This window comes from Octopus bimaculoides, chromosome 18 (genome assembly GCF_046866305.1).
Source record: "Octopus bimaculoides isolate indiv1 chromosome 18, ASM4686630v1, whole genome shotgun sequence".
Lineage (NCBI taxonomy): Eukaryota > Metazoa > Mollusca > Cephalopoda > Octopoda > Octopodidae > Octopus > Octopus bimaculoides.
Window position 1 is genome coordinate 55,885,492 of NC_142945.1, and position 13,759 is coordinate 55,899,250.

The 13,759-nt window shown below is 32.9% G+C and overlaps 1 protein-coding gene across 44 annotated transcripts in view; it reads left to right on the plus strand.

Annotated features, from left to right (window-relative positions):
• LOC106879469 (coronin-2B) overlaps nucleotides 1-13,759 on the plus strand; it is a 76,940-nt gene that overhangs the window by 35,271 nt on the left and 27,910 nt on the right. For 26 of the 44 annotated variants that reach the window (XM_089366342.1, XM_089366341.1, XM_089366330.1 and 23 more), the window contains one exon: nucleotides 13,489-13,683. In XM_089366342.1, coding sequence (XP_089222468.1) covers nucleotides 13,489-13,683 — 195 coding nt within the window. Of the gene's footprint in view, nucleotides 1-1,415; nucleotides 1,538-6,625; nucleotides 7,109-13,488; nucleotides 13,684-13,759 lie in introns of those variants that run through there. The other 18 variants (XM_014929043.3, XM_014929047.3, XM_014929052.3 and 15 more) reach the window with 5 other exon arrangements.

Here is a 13,759-nt window from a genome sequence, read left to right on the forward strand (position 1 = left end):
GAAATAATTTTGTAGATGTGGAGTTTGGGTTTTGAAGTTGGAAAGAAAATGTGTTTTGGATTATCAAAGGAACGAGTGGAGAAACAACTGCATCTGACAGAGATGTTGTGCACTTTAATTTGAAATTGTATTTGCTTCTTAACCTTTGAATTTTATTGGTTCTTAGTGACCAAAGTGGAATAATTGGAAGTTTGGGTCAAAAAATAAAAGATTTTTGAGACATATCATGCATCACATTCTGTAGATGAAAAAATAGAAGTCACTAAAGCACGTAAGATGAATAACTCTACATGATAGAGCAATCTTGTGAAGGTAGCAATGGAAGTATTGCTGTGGTTGACTTTCTATATTCATTTGGTTTTTGCCTGAAGTTGGCAAGAATATGTAAAATCTAAACAATAGGAATAGCTTCGTTTAAAAACAAAAATGTTACAATACCATTGAAAAGAAAGATGCTTCATTTAATTTTGACTGGTATAACAATTCTACAGAGAAAAGTCCCCTAAAATTCATTGAAAATTATAGTTTTGATTCTATTATTATTAAGATTATTTGAATCAATTTTTCATGCTATATCATAATTCCTATTCTTCATACTCCTCACATGTCTGTGAGGTTGGACAACATGTTTACTTCAAACTTCACCACATATCATCTCTTCTGATTCTGCAAATATATTCCTTTATCAATACACACTGCTTGAGTACTTTCCCACCCAACAGCTGCTGTCTATACACATTATGTATGTTTGTATGTACATAAATGCATGTATGTGTGTGAGGATACACATACACACACACACACATATATATATATATCTCAATGCAGCTGCTTCTTTTGAATGCCTTGGACAATGTCGTCAATGCTGAAGTGTCTTCTCGTTCTATTTGTGCTCAGGGTTTTCATGCAGTTTCACATTCCAAAGACTGTTTTCCACTCTGTCCAGCCCTTCCTTCCCCTGCATCTTATTCATTTAGTGCTTATGTGTCACCCATTTGAACATTAATCTCCTTTGGGGGCGGCCACATCAAAATTCAACTGATGTTCAATTACAATAATACTTATTATTCTGTCTTTCACACAACTTGTGCTATTTCTAAATTAAATGCACTTAGTCCACTACGTAGAGGTTGACAGGAGGAACCACACTCAGAGACAAAATTATAGATTTCAAATCTATGCCCTCTTGAAAACCATTAAATATTTCTTATTCTTTAATATTCATGGGATTTCTGTTGTTATGAAAACTTTCTTCTTATAATATTTCTTGAAAGTATTTCTTTGAAATGCTTGTTTTAGATAAACTCTAAAATAATTGTTTTTTGGGGGCAGTGCCTTGTTTACTTTCATCTGTCAATTAATTTGAGCTGATGAATAAATTGTCATTTTCCTGTTTTAAAGAGATAATTGTCTGTATAAAGAGGAATTGTTAGTTAAGTGGCCATTTCCTGAGTTGGATACAACACAATTGTTGTGTTTTTTGTTCATCAGTTTTACTGAAGGTTCTTTTATTTCCTTGGAACCCTAACCTCTATCTGTGAGTTCCTTTATTTCAAGCATTTCACATTTAGAAATCTTTAGTTTTTGTTTGATATAATTTTATTTTCATAGTTTTGTCTTATTGATTATATATTCTGCTGTCTTTTATTTTGTGCCAGGAAGAAATTACAGTGATGGTAATCGTCCTTTTCTCAATATATAACCTCCATAGCTGTGGCTTACCATCTTTTTTCACATTTCTGGCTTTGTGTATATAATCTGATATGTTATCGACTGTGAAGATATCATCTTTAAGATTAGAAGCAGCAGATTTAGTCTTAATTTCCAATTAAAGTGGTTTTGTATAGACTCTCTATTAGCATCAGAATATCAATAAATATTGTTTCTACGGCTTTGATATAATCAAGTTGAAAAGATTTCAAATTATTTCATATTGAATGTTAACTTTTAAACTATTGAAAACAAGCCTCTCTTTCTGTCTGTCTGTCTCTCTCTCTCTCTCTCTCTCTCTCTCTCACACACACTCTCTCTTTCTCTCTAAATCAGAGAACAAAACAAAATACAAAGAAAATCAAAGACATCAAATTAAAAAAACAAACAAACCCATGTTTAATGGCACAAACTCCCCCCAAAAAAACTTCCCTACTGACAGCCCCAGAAATGACTGTGTGCCAGGATAATGTGGGCCTTGACCATGTTGCCCTCAATAAATCCCTGGGTACTGTGTGGTCACTGGTTGATCAGCCTTTGTACCATCTGATGATGCCCCATAGTCAAGAAGTGGGGGGTTTTAAACTGACCAGACTTGGGCCACGTGATGTGGTGGTGGGCTGTTTTGGGTTCTCTCTATTTTCATCATGTAGGGTTTATACTTAATGTCCTTCTGCTCTGTCCAACTCTGTCACCTTCAGCTATTCACTAATGTCTCTCATCACACCTTACTGGAGTTGTCATTGCCAACACCCTGCACACATTGGACAAATCCAAGGTCCTGAAAAATGTCTGACCCCTGTGAATGCTTCTTTCTCTTGACCTGTACACATCTTAACAAACCGTTTTTGATGTCTCACCAGCTCTGAACATAAAGAACCCTTCTACATTCAAGAGGTTAGCAAGCTCTGAGTCGGAGCCATGAGTCATGTGTTTCTTTCATTTCTTCTTATGTTTGAAAGAGAAAAACAAGAAAGAATTTGGTGTTTGATACATATTGTTAGGTTGTCTTTTCTTTCTTTCTTAAGTTTTTTTCTATAAATGTTTGGTTCACACATAACCGGCTTCTTACAGTTTCCTTCTCCCAATTCTACTCTCAAGACTGTAGCTCAAAGCCTTAGTTGAAGATATTTGTCCACAGTTCCCTGAAGTGGAAACCCTAAACCATGGAGTTTGCTTTAAAACTCCATGGTTTAGGAGTTTTAAAGAAAATACTACCAAATAAAATAAAATATGTGAATGTTAATGTTTGAGATTAGAATTTAAAAAGAGAGAGAGAATGTTTAGCTACTTCAAGAATAGAACCAAGCCCATTCGACAGATATAAATATATTAGATTATGTAAAGAATAAGATATTTCTGTTGCTACATTAGCAACTCCACTTTCACTTTTATCAACAGAGAAAATCTCATTACAATGAGAAATAAGATTTAAATCTGGAAATATTTGTTACTAATTTTAGATTAATTATTTCACACAAGGAAGTAACTAACATATACTTTTGCTTCAAATTAAAAAAAAAAGCCTGACTAATATTAACGAGATATTAAATATAAATTAGTATAATGTCTATAGCTGCCTATAAAATACTTTTAATCTTTTTATTCGATTTGACTTGGACAAATCTGAATAAGAATCGAAAAACTGCTCGATTTATAAAAACTCCTTAATTCTGAATTGCTTCAAATCTGTTGGCTGATTTCATTGCACTTTTATTCTGAACCATATTTGTAAGAAGCTGACTGCAGCAACCAAGCCAAGTACATAACTAAACCTGCACCTAAATAAATATGTACAGTTTTGGCAATGCAAACAGGAAAAATAGAACTCAAAACATGAGTATATATGTGTGTGTATATGTATATATATATATATATATATATATATATATATATATATATATATGTATATATATATATATATATATATATATATATATATATGAATATTTAGCAGAAGTTACAGAGTGACTCAAGAGCTAGGTTTCATGTGTTAGCACTTATCAAACTTGTTAGAAACCAAGGGGTCATAAATTTATATTCCGGTAATAATGGTATTTCCCTGGATAGTTTTGGAACAAGTTGTAATAACACCCTGGTCTACAAACAATAATTCAAATAAAAGGAAATATTATTATCTTGATAACAATAATGAGAAGTAATATTTTGGCCGTACTCTAATATATTGTATTCTAAAACATTGAATTTATCATTATGTATACAAAATTTTGTTGTCATTTATTGTTGTGGTGGCCATGGCTATTTTCAGTTTAATTTTTACTAATTTATTAATCTGCTAAGAAACTGACTATTTATAAGTGACTAGTCTTAGATACTCAATGAATATTAATGACTATGTACTAGACACTACGTGTAGATGCTAAATGACTGGCAATCTGGTCTGATGACTTCTCTTCATCTGCAACAGTTTAACAGGATATAAATATTCATTTACTTATTGATATTTTGGTTCACTTGTTTTGTATTACAACATATTTTGGAATTGAGTCAACAACCTAAGCTTGTTTTGTTGTGGACTATCACCAATTCAGTTTGTTCCGCTTGACTAAATGCTATGGCCCACAAAGTGGTGGGGTTCATTAAGTGTTCAGTAATGGGTTGTTACATTCTTACATACACGACATGTAAATATTGTTGTCTTAGGTTGAGTTGTTTGTAAAAATACTTTCATTGGAACTATGTTCAGAATATCACTTCATCTTTTAGAAGAAAACGAATAAATGAAGAGCAATTTGCTTTCAAACTAAAAGTTATTTTCCTTCAATTTATGGCTTTTCCAGCAAGTGTAATAATGGTGTGTAAAATGGCTTTGTTTTGCTTCATAGAGCTATTAGTAATTTAACATATAAGGTGATGTAAATTAGAATTATTCTTGCTTTTTGCCAGTTCTATGTGTGAAGAATACGATATATAGAATCTACAGTTTTGGCACATAAACTTGAGTTTAGAAGTTAAGGGTCAAGTTATTGAAGAAATGTTTGAATAATTTTGGGTGTTTTTTTTCCTTCAATTTAAACTATTTCATAGGCTAAAACTTGATATCTTTGTCTGAAAGTAAGCATATTTCCAATTTGTAATTAGCACCTATTTTCACCTAGGTAATCAAATAAAATGCCTCCTGCAGGGACCTCACAACCTATTGGTTAAGTATTTTAACATCCTACAAATTCTAACACAATGAAAAGCATTTTCTGGATCAAAGGAAATTTTGTTTTTGCTGTTACAAAAATTAAATAACACTACCAGGACAAAAATGAAGCCATTAAAATATACATTTCTGACTAGAGATTCCCAAAATCAAAAGTTAATCTAAAAGCTTCATTTGAATCAGGAAGCTAAAACTCATTTATAAACTTCAAAGTTAAACTTTGTAGCAAATTCTTCAACAATGTCTTACATTTCTTTTATTCCAATCCTTTCCTAAAAACTGGTAACATAAAACAAAGAAATGTAATAAAGAAAATTTATAAATAAGCTAATTTGTATAATCATTTACTTTCTGTCTGTCTGTCTGTCTATCTATCTATCTATCTATCTATCCTCTCTCTCTCTCTCTCTCTCTCACACATAAACAAATCATTAATTTGATTTGTTTTATTGGTTTTTTTTCACTTGGATTTTGTTATTTTTTTTTATACCACTGAGTTTGTTTTTTCCAAACTCAGTCAAATGATCTAACATTTAATTTGTTTTTAACGATTGTATGTGTGTCGGGAATCATTTCAGCTGTTTGTATTTTTTTATGGTCATGTAATGATGTTGTTTGTTAATTATTGATTATATTAAATTATTCAATATTTTGGTTTATTCACTCCTGGCATCTACGTACTTGGCTTGGTTGCTGCAGTCAGCTTCTTACAAATATGGTTCAGAATAAAAGTGCAATGAAATCAGCCAACAGATTTGAAGCAATTCAGAATTAAGGAGTTTTTATAAATCGAGCAGTTTTTCGATTCTTATTCAGATTTGTCCAAGTCAAATCGAATAAAAAGATTAAAAGTATTTTATAGGCAGCTATAGACATTATACTAATTTATATTTAATATCTCGTTAATATTAGTCAGGCTTTTTTTTTTTAATTTGAAGCAAAAGTATATGTTAGTTACTTCCTTGTGTGAAATAATTAATCTAAAATTAGTAACAAATATTTCCAGATTTAAATCTTATTTCTCATTGTAATGAGATTTTCTCTGTTGATAAAAGTGAAAGTGGAGTTGCTAATGTAGCAACAGAAATATCTTATTCTTTACATAATCTAATATATTTATATCTGTCGAATGGGCTTGGTTCTATTCTTGAAGTAGCTAAACATTCTCTCTCTCTTTTTAAATTCTAATCTCAAACATTAACATTCACATATTTTATTTTATTTGGTAGTATTTTCTTTTATTTAAAAATAAAAAAGTAAAATCAATAATTAAAAGAATGGTCTTGTAATCTGTTAGAATAACAGTGGTTAATATATGTACAGTTCTTAGCCATTTAATTGTATAACATAAAGCATTACTCTGTGTGTGTGTGTGTGTGTGTGTGTGTGTATGTGTATTAATGACATAATACTTTAATGAAATAAGGTTTCCCTTGACTTTCAGCCAGAAGCTGACGTTTGCTTTCAATGAACTCAGGGTTAAACACTTTAATTGTCGAAGATGTTGTATTGTTAATAACGAGGTGTTTTTTACTGCAGCTGCAACAAGTTTCGTGATTGCCACCACATCACATAAAGCTGCAGCGCTGCACAAATAACAGAAGAATCAAGTGTTGTTATGGTTTGTGGAAAGGATGCTGATGACTGTAACAATGGGGGGGGGGGGCGCGGGGGAGACGTGCGTTATTGGATTGCGAAAAGGTAGATGTACTTAGAAACGATGGAACAGCTGCTACTACTACTACTGTTGCTGCTGCTGTTGCTACTACTACTACTACTACTACTACTACTAGTGCTACTGGAGCTGTTGTTGCAATTACTGCAGCTGCTACTGCAACCCACTAGGTTGATGTCAAGCTTGTATTTATTAACAACAACAGTTGCAGTAAGGAAACGATTTGAAAAAACAAAAAACTATGTCTCCTGAAAGTCAAATACTGCAGTGAGAGTCAACTCGATCAACACTGTTGTTGTTAATAATCATAATCATAATCATAATATTAATTAACTAATTCATTCATTCATGATTTGGTGCTAAATTGACTGGATTGTTTGAACGTCATGGATTAGTGTGACCTCTGAAGTCCGATCGCAACATCTTTTCACTTGTGTCACCATTATTAGAACCGCTGTTCTAACAGTGAAATAATAAAAACTGTTGGAATGGAAGGACCAGCACCGGCTTCTCCTTCAAAGAGGATGAAATCAACTGGATGGGGGCTAGTTACGGTTAGAAAAACTATTTTTTCCCCCTCTTAGCTCATCGTCTCATTTATTATATTTGTGTTGATGTTATATTACTTTTCCGGCCTCAGCTAGCAACACCGACGGCCAGGAGAATCGATGCCGGACTAATATATATATACTCGTGTTTAGCAGATAATAATAATAATGATAATAATAATCGTATAATTTGTAGCAGCTTTAAAATATGAGTATTGCTTTTGTGGGTCGGGAGTTTGGCAAATTTATTAATAATAGATTTGAAATATCTGTCGTATGAAAAATTATGAAATGTTTAAACTAAAAAAATATTGTGTGAAGACTGAATCAGTGAAATTTATGAAACGAAATCTTTTGTGAAATAAGCTTTTCTTTTTGATTTCCTGTTGAAGTCCAGACGTAATATAATAATATATTTATTACAATTGTATTTATATTGTAATTAAGGTGAAATCTGCGATCCACCTCCACACATTTGGTTTTCTCTTTACACTTTCTCTTTCTGTGAAAAACTCGTTCATTCATTGTTGACCATCTTTAAGCAGCTGTCTTCGGTTTCTCTTTCTCATCAAAGGTTTCTTAGCTGTCGCAGTCCACCGCGGTTTATTGTTGTCGCTTGTCAATGAATGACTGCGTTGACGACTGGAATTTCTAGGGGGTATGGTTGTAGATTGACAAGGAAAAAATATTTGGAATGCTATTTTAGAACGTAAATAATTTATTTAAAATCAACAGCAGAACTAAACACATTCACGAAACGCATTGATTTATTAATTTTCTTGATATCTTTTGTCATTTTTGTGATATTAAAAAATATATATTTTGGAATAATAGAAACCGTTCACCTGTCATCAGTTAATTCGGTGCACCTTTTTTAAACTCCTTCGTTGCTTTAATATAAGGTTGACAAAACAATAATATTAGAGCTTTTTTTAAAGTCTCGGTAAGAGTAAATGAATAATTAACTTGATTTTCTGGATATAATTTATTAAATACAACCCTAGAATTTTTCTAGTCGATACACAATTCCAAGACATAAAAAAAAAGAATCCCCCGTTCACACACAGACGCAATTTAATGATTTTGAATTAGGTTTGTTTATATAAGATTCCTCTTATTTATTTCGTTGTGTAGCTCTGATTTGTCCTGACAATAATGTCCAGCCAGCAATGATGTCATAACTGTTACATGCCTTACTCTCTGCACCATCGATATTGTCATTGTGGTCAGCTTTATCGTCATTTTTGCTTATTGTCCTTCTTAAAATCTATTTCATTTGAACTTTATTTCCTTTATTTTTTTTTAATCCTGTTAGTTTAACGATGTCAATGAAAAAAATAAATTTTGGGAAAGTTGATTCAGAACTTGAGATTAACATATTTGAAAGTAAATATTTCTTTACGTGTATAAACTTGTTGTGAAATGAGAAAGACAATAATAATTATTGTAGTATCAATATTATAAATAGAAATATTTACATAGAAAAAATACTTTTTATTGCTCATAAATTAATTTCTTGAGCTAAAATCAATTAAAGACTAGATTTAATGATATAATAGGAGCCAAATTACAAACATGCCATGAAGGGATTATACAGGTAAAGCAGCATAGAATAGACATCTTACTGGATATTTCTGTAGTGTATCTGGAACAGGTAAAACTAGAGGAGCCACCTTACTCTAAGTTGTATCTATGGCAAGTATTGATTCATGACAACATTGCAAGGTAACAAAATCTTTACGGTTTTGTCTCTGCTGGTTCCAGTCAGGAGGGACTAGATTATGGAAACCCCGAAATGCTGGAAATAAAACGAACTGCTGATCCATCAGCCAATAACAATACCATAGCCATCTTTTTGTATGTGTGCACGTGGGAAAAGATAGATATTTGAAATCATGAACCCATCCTGGTTTTATAAAGGTGGCCCCGCAATCAAAACGAGTCTACATAAAAATTTTAAAAAAAAGGTATGGCTGTGTGGTAAGAAGCTTGCTTTCCAACCACATGGTTCTGGGTTCAGTCCCACTGTGTGGCGGACAAGTGCCTTGTACTATAGACATGGGCTGACCAAAGCCTTGTGAGTGGATTTGGTAGATGGAAGATAAAAGAAGCCCATTGTATGTATGTATGTGTGTGTATATATATATATATATATATATATATATCTGTGTGTCTGTGTTTGTTCCTCTCCATCACTGTTTGACAACCGGTGTTGGTGTGTTTACATCCCCATAATGCAGCAGTGCAGCAAAAGAGACTGGTAGGATAGGTACCAGGCTTAAAAAAGTAACTTTTGGGGTTGATTTGTTTGACTAAAACCTTTCAGTGTGGTGCTCTAGCATGGCCACAGTCAAATGACTGAAACAAGTAAAAGAATAAAAAAATATAAGTGTATAATCTTCTTTCATTACTCATCTTACTTCATTAAAAGAAACTTCAAAGTAAATATCTGAAGGCAATGATAGCTCTTCCTGCTAAAAGATGGCACATTGTGCCTGTTTAAAGAATTTATGTAGGAATCTGTTTTTGTTGATGAAAGATTCTGTTGTTCAACCCTAAAAGATTGTCATGATTTATACCCCTTCTTTATCAAAATTTAGTCCAACTAGTAAGGTACTAGTAAGCAATGGGAACTAGTGGTGGTCTGTGTTGGTAAACGAAAGACTAGAAACAGTTGAAAAGTCTACAAAATGGATTGTTGTACTGCATGTCCATCATTGCCCTTCACCTGGTGGTTGTAGTCACTTGTTACTTCCTGATTATAATAAAGACAAGGACATAACCCAATCTCATCAGGGCGCTGAGAAGGGGGCTAAAGTTGTAAATCAGGGTTTCTTAACTCTTTTGTCACACATCCCCTAAAAAGTTATCATTAAAACTTTATTGCAAATTTTCTTCACTTATTCCTTGCTGACGTCCCATTGTGAAGTGCCACATTCCACCAAAATATTGTCACAGTCCACTTTGAGAAACACTGCTGTGAACGGAATCATAGTAATATGAAAAGCTGAACAAGTGTTACGTTCATTTACAATCAAAGACATAAACTGAATATAATTAAGGAATTTTACCATTCTGATGTTGGTTCTCAATGAACAGCAACTCGTTTCTAGGGTCACCAACATTCCACTTTTACATTTTGCTTTAAATTTATTGAAAATCTATGTCTGTAGGTGTTGCATGTTGATGGTTGTCCTGTCACCTGATAAATTATGGAGATGACCAAAGTGCACTTCCTTGCATTGTTGTTGTTTTCAAATGATGCCTTCCCATTGCTTAGTAGGGCAGGCCAGCATTCAACCTGAATGGAACACCAATCCATTGCAGGGTTGTCACCTACTTACAGCCAAGTAGACTGAAGCTACATGAAATGATGTGTTTTGCTCAAGAAGACAATGGACCACTGATCTAGGAACTGAAACCACAATCTTGCTATCATGACAGCAACACCCTAACCACTAGGCAATGCACCTTCACTTACAATAAAAGGTAATCACAAAGAATAATAGTGTTAGGTTAATTGGGAGAAGAGGCGGGGCTGACCAAATACCTCCCTGTTCCAAAGTCAAAAGTTTAAGTACCAGAAATTATCTAGGGTTGGCTTTGTTGAAGGTGATGGTCCTGCATGGCTACAGTTCAGTGACTGAAACCAGAAAAAGGAATTCAAGAATATTGCCAAACTTCTTTATTGATATTGAACTGGGGCAAATCGAAGATCTTATTTTGTAATTCACTCTAAATTTCCAATAAGGTTTCCATCTGGAGATTCTCCAGGTAACAAACTTCTAATTTTATGAGCTTGAAGGAACATTTTGGCCAATTTGGCTGAATGACCAGAAAAATTATCATATTGGTATATTGCCAGCCTTGGCGACTGACATCTCTTGTGTATTAATGGAAGAAGATTATTTTTTATGAAAAAAGACAAAATATAGTCTGCATGAGTATTTTCAAGAGGTGGTAGAAATTAGTCAACAGTTTAATTGCTGACAGTAGGATTTAAAATTTTAATTATATCAGAAATATTAATTATTAAATTTTATACAAATATATCTAATTTTATGTTTTGTTAGATGTGTGAGAAATGTGAAAGGAATGTTTCAAGTGGGTGGAGGTGGTCAGCACTTGGCTAGTTTAAAGGATCTGAGGTTAACGTTATAGGAAGAGATCAAGTCTGTGCAGAGGTTGTAGTGTGTTGTTGATGGAAGAGTCTTCTTCAATTAGGGCTGTTTTGCTATCACTCATTAGTTTAATTTTGAAGTGCAGAAAAGTCTAGTTCAACTAATTAGCATTCTGATAAGTCTGTCAAATGTTTTCAATTAATCATGCATTAATTTGTAATTTCAAGATGTTGATGATGTGAATGTTTATTTTTAGAAATACATTGTAGGGTAGGTGTGAGAGGCTGGATCTGGTCAGTTTGAAAACAGGTAGAATATTTGGGCTGGATATGATCAGTTTAAAAACTAAAGGGTTAAAATTATCTGGAAAATGAAATTAAAAGAATTTTTTTTGGTTTTTATGCTGGCAGACAAAAGGTTCATATCTATTTTGGTTGGAGATTTTCATGTGGGATTTTATTCATGTAAAGCAGTAACTGATAAGACAACATTTATAGAATATCAAATTGTTGTGTTCTGTCTCACCCTCAGTTTCTTTAGAGTACCTCTATTGTTTAGAGTACCTCTATTGTTTAGAGTACCTCTATTGTTTAGAGTACCTCTATTGTTGTTTGTAAGTCTGGCCTTGGCTTGTTACTGTCAATAACAGATCCAAGCCTTAAAGCAAGTCATGATTTAATTCTTCTTTCAATTGAGAAGAATGTTTTTAGAAAATGGTGTTGTTGTTGTTGTTATTGTGAATGATTTCATTTTTCTCTTTCATAAGATGACTTATTCAATCAACTCATTGTTAATGAGCAGAATATATCATTGAGTTGCAGTTTCATATGATTTTTGTTCCAAACAAGGCTTGAAACCACTTTGCAGAATAAGGGGCTACAAACCTTGACAGAGGGTGACAGGTTCTAAAGATCTTGACAGAGGGTGACAGGTTCTAAAGATCTTGACAGAGGGTGACATGTTCTAAAGATCTTGACAGAGGGTGACATGTTCTAAAGATCTTGACAGAGGGTGACATGTTCTAAAGATCTTGACAGAGGGTGACAGGTTCTAAAGATCTTGACAGAGGGTGACTTGTTTTAAAGATCTTGACAAAGGGTACTAGACCAGGAAGTTCATCTGAACAAGGGCCATGAAAATGTTTATAGAAAAGGCACACAACAAAGATTCCAATCTCGTAGAAAGAAGAGAAATCACCATGTTAACAACTAAATTTTGAATTGGATCAAGCAATTTAAGAGACTCGAAGGAGGCATCAGCCCAAAGATAACAGCAATACTCAGTGCCAAGTGAAATTGTAGCCATATGAAGATACAGGACACTTCCAGCTGTAAGAACTTTGCATGCACAGGAGATTTAACCTTAATGGTGGCTGGCATGGCAATGGATTAAACATATTATTATGTTGTATTTAGTTTTTCTGAAAACATTAAAGAATACTGGAGTTAGCAAGTATCCTTGTTTAATACCTACTTTGGTTTTAAACATTCACCAATAGACTTACACTGCTACCAATAAATTCTGTTGACCAATTCAATTCCAATAAATTCTGTTGGCCATTTCCTATGTTCTCGTAATCCATTGTATTTTTTAGCCAATGAAACACCTTTTTTAATCTTTATAAAATGTCACATGACACATTTCTAACAACTATAGTGTATATCTTTTATGAAATGACTAAGAAAATTCACTTTTTCTCAACTCATTTATTCTTCAGTATTCATTCATAGAAGATGGATATTTAGTTTTTTTTAAAATTAGGGTTTGATGTTTAAAGGGACATTTTTTCAGAAAGGAATTTTTGAATGATTGGGTCCATTGAATGAATAATTTACGTCGTAAGAAAGATCAATTTCCAAGCTTTATAAGTATGATCGTTATTTATCGATGAAAAGGAAACTTATGTCGGAATTTTGGTTCAATGATTCAATAAAATATTACCAAAATTTATTGAGCAAAGGATGTAAAAGTAAGCTCCATCAATTGTCATTTGTGAAGATAAAAGTGTAACTTTGAGTGGTAATTTTATTCTGGGCAATAAAAAAGCATCTTAACATCTTTTATATCATAAAAGTAAAAAAGTGTGTGGAGAAGACAAAAGTAAAAAAAAAAAACCCAATTTTTTGAAGAGAAGGAACAGACTTCTTTGATCCTTCCAATTTCAATGTTTTCTGTTGTTTAGTTATTGTCTGTTTTGTGAAAATATACCAGAATTCGCATCTTCAAATGAAATAATTTAATTACATTTCTTAATTTCCATTGCAGATGGCATTTCGAGTGCGGAGCTCTAAGTACCGCCATATTTTTGGCAGTCCGTATAGAAAAGAGCTTTGCTATGAAAATGTTCATATTACAAGAAATGCCCATGACAGTAATTTCTGTGCTGTAAATCCCAAATTTCTGGCAGTTGTGATTGAAGCATCAGGGGGAGGAGCATTTTTAGTACTGCCATTGGAAAAGGTAAGTCTTTTTTAATTGTTATCATCTTTCTTTTTCTAGTCTAGGATTCTTCGTGTTATCATGATTTCAGATTTAC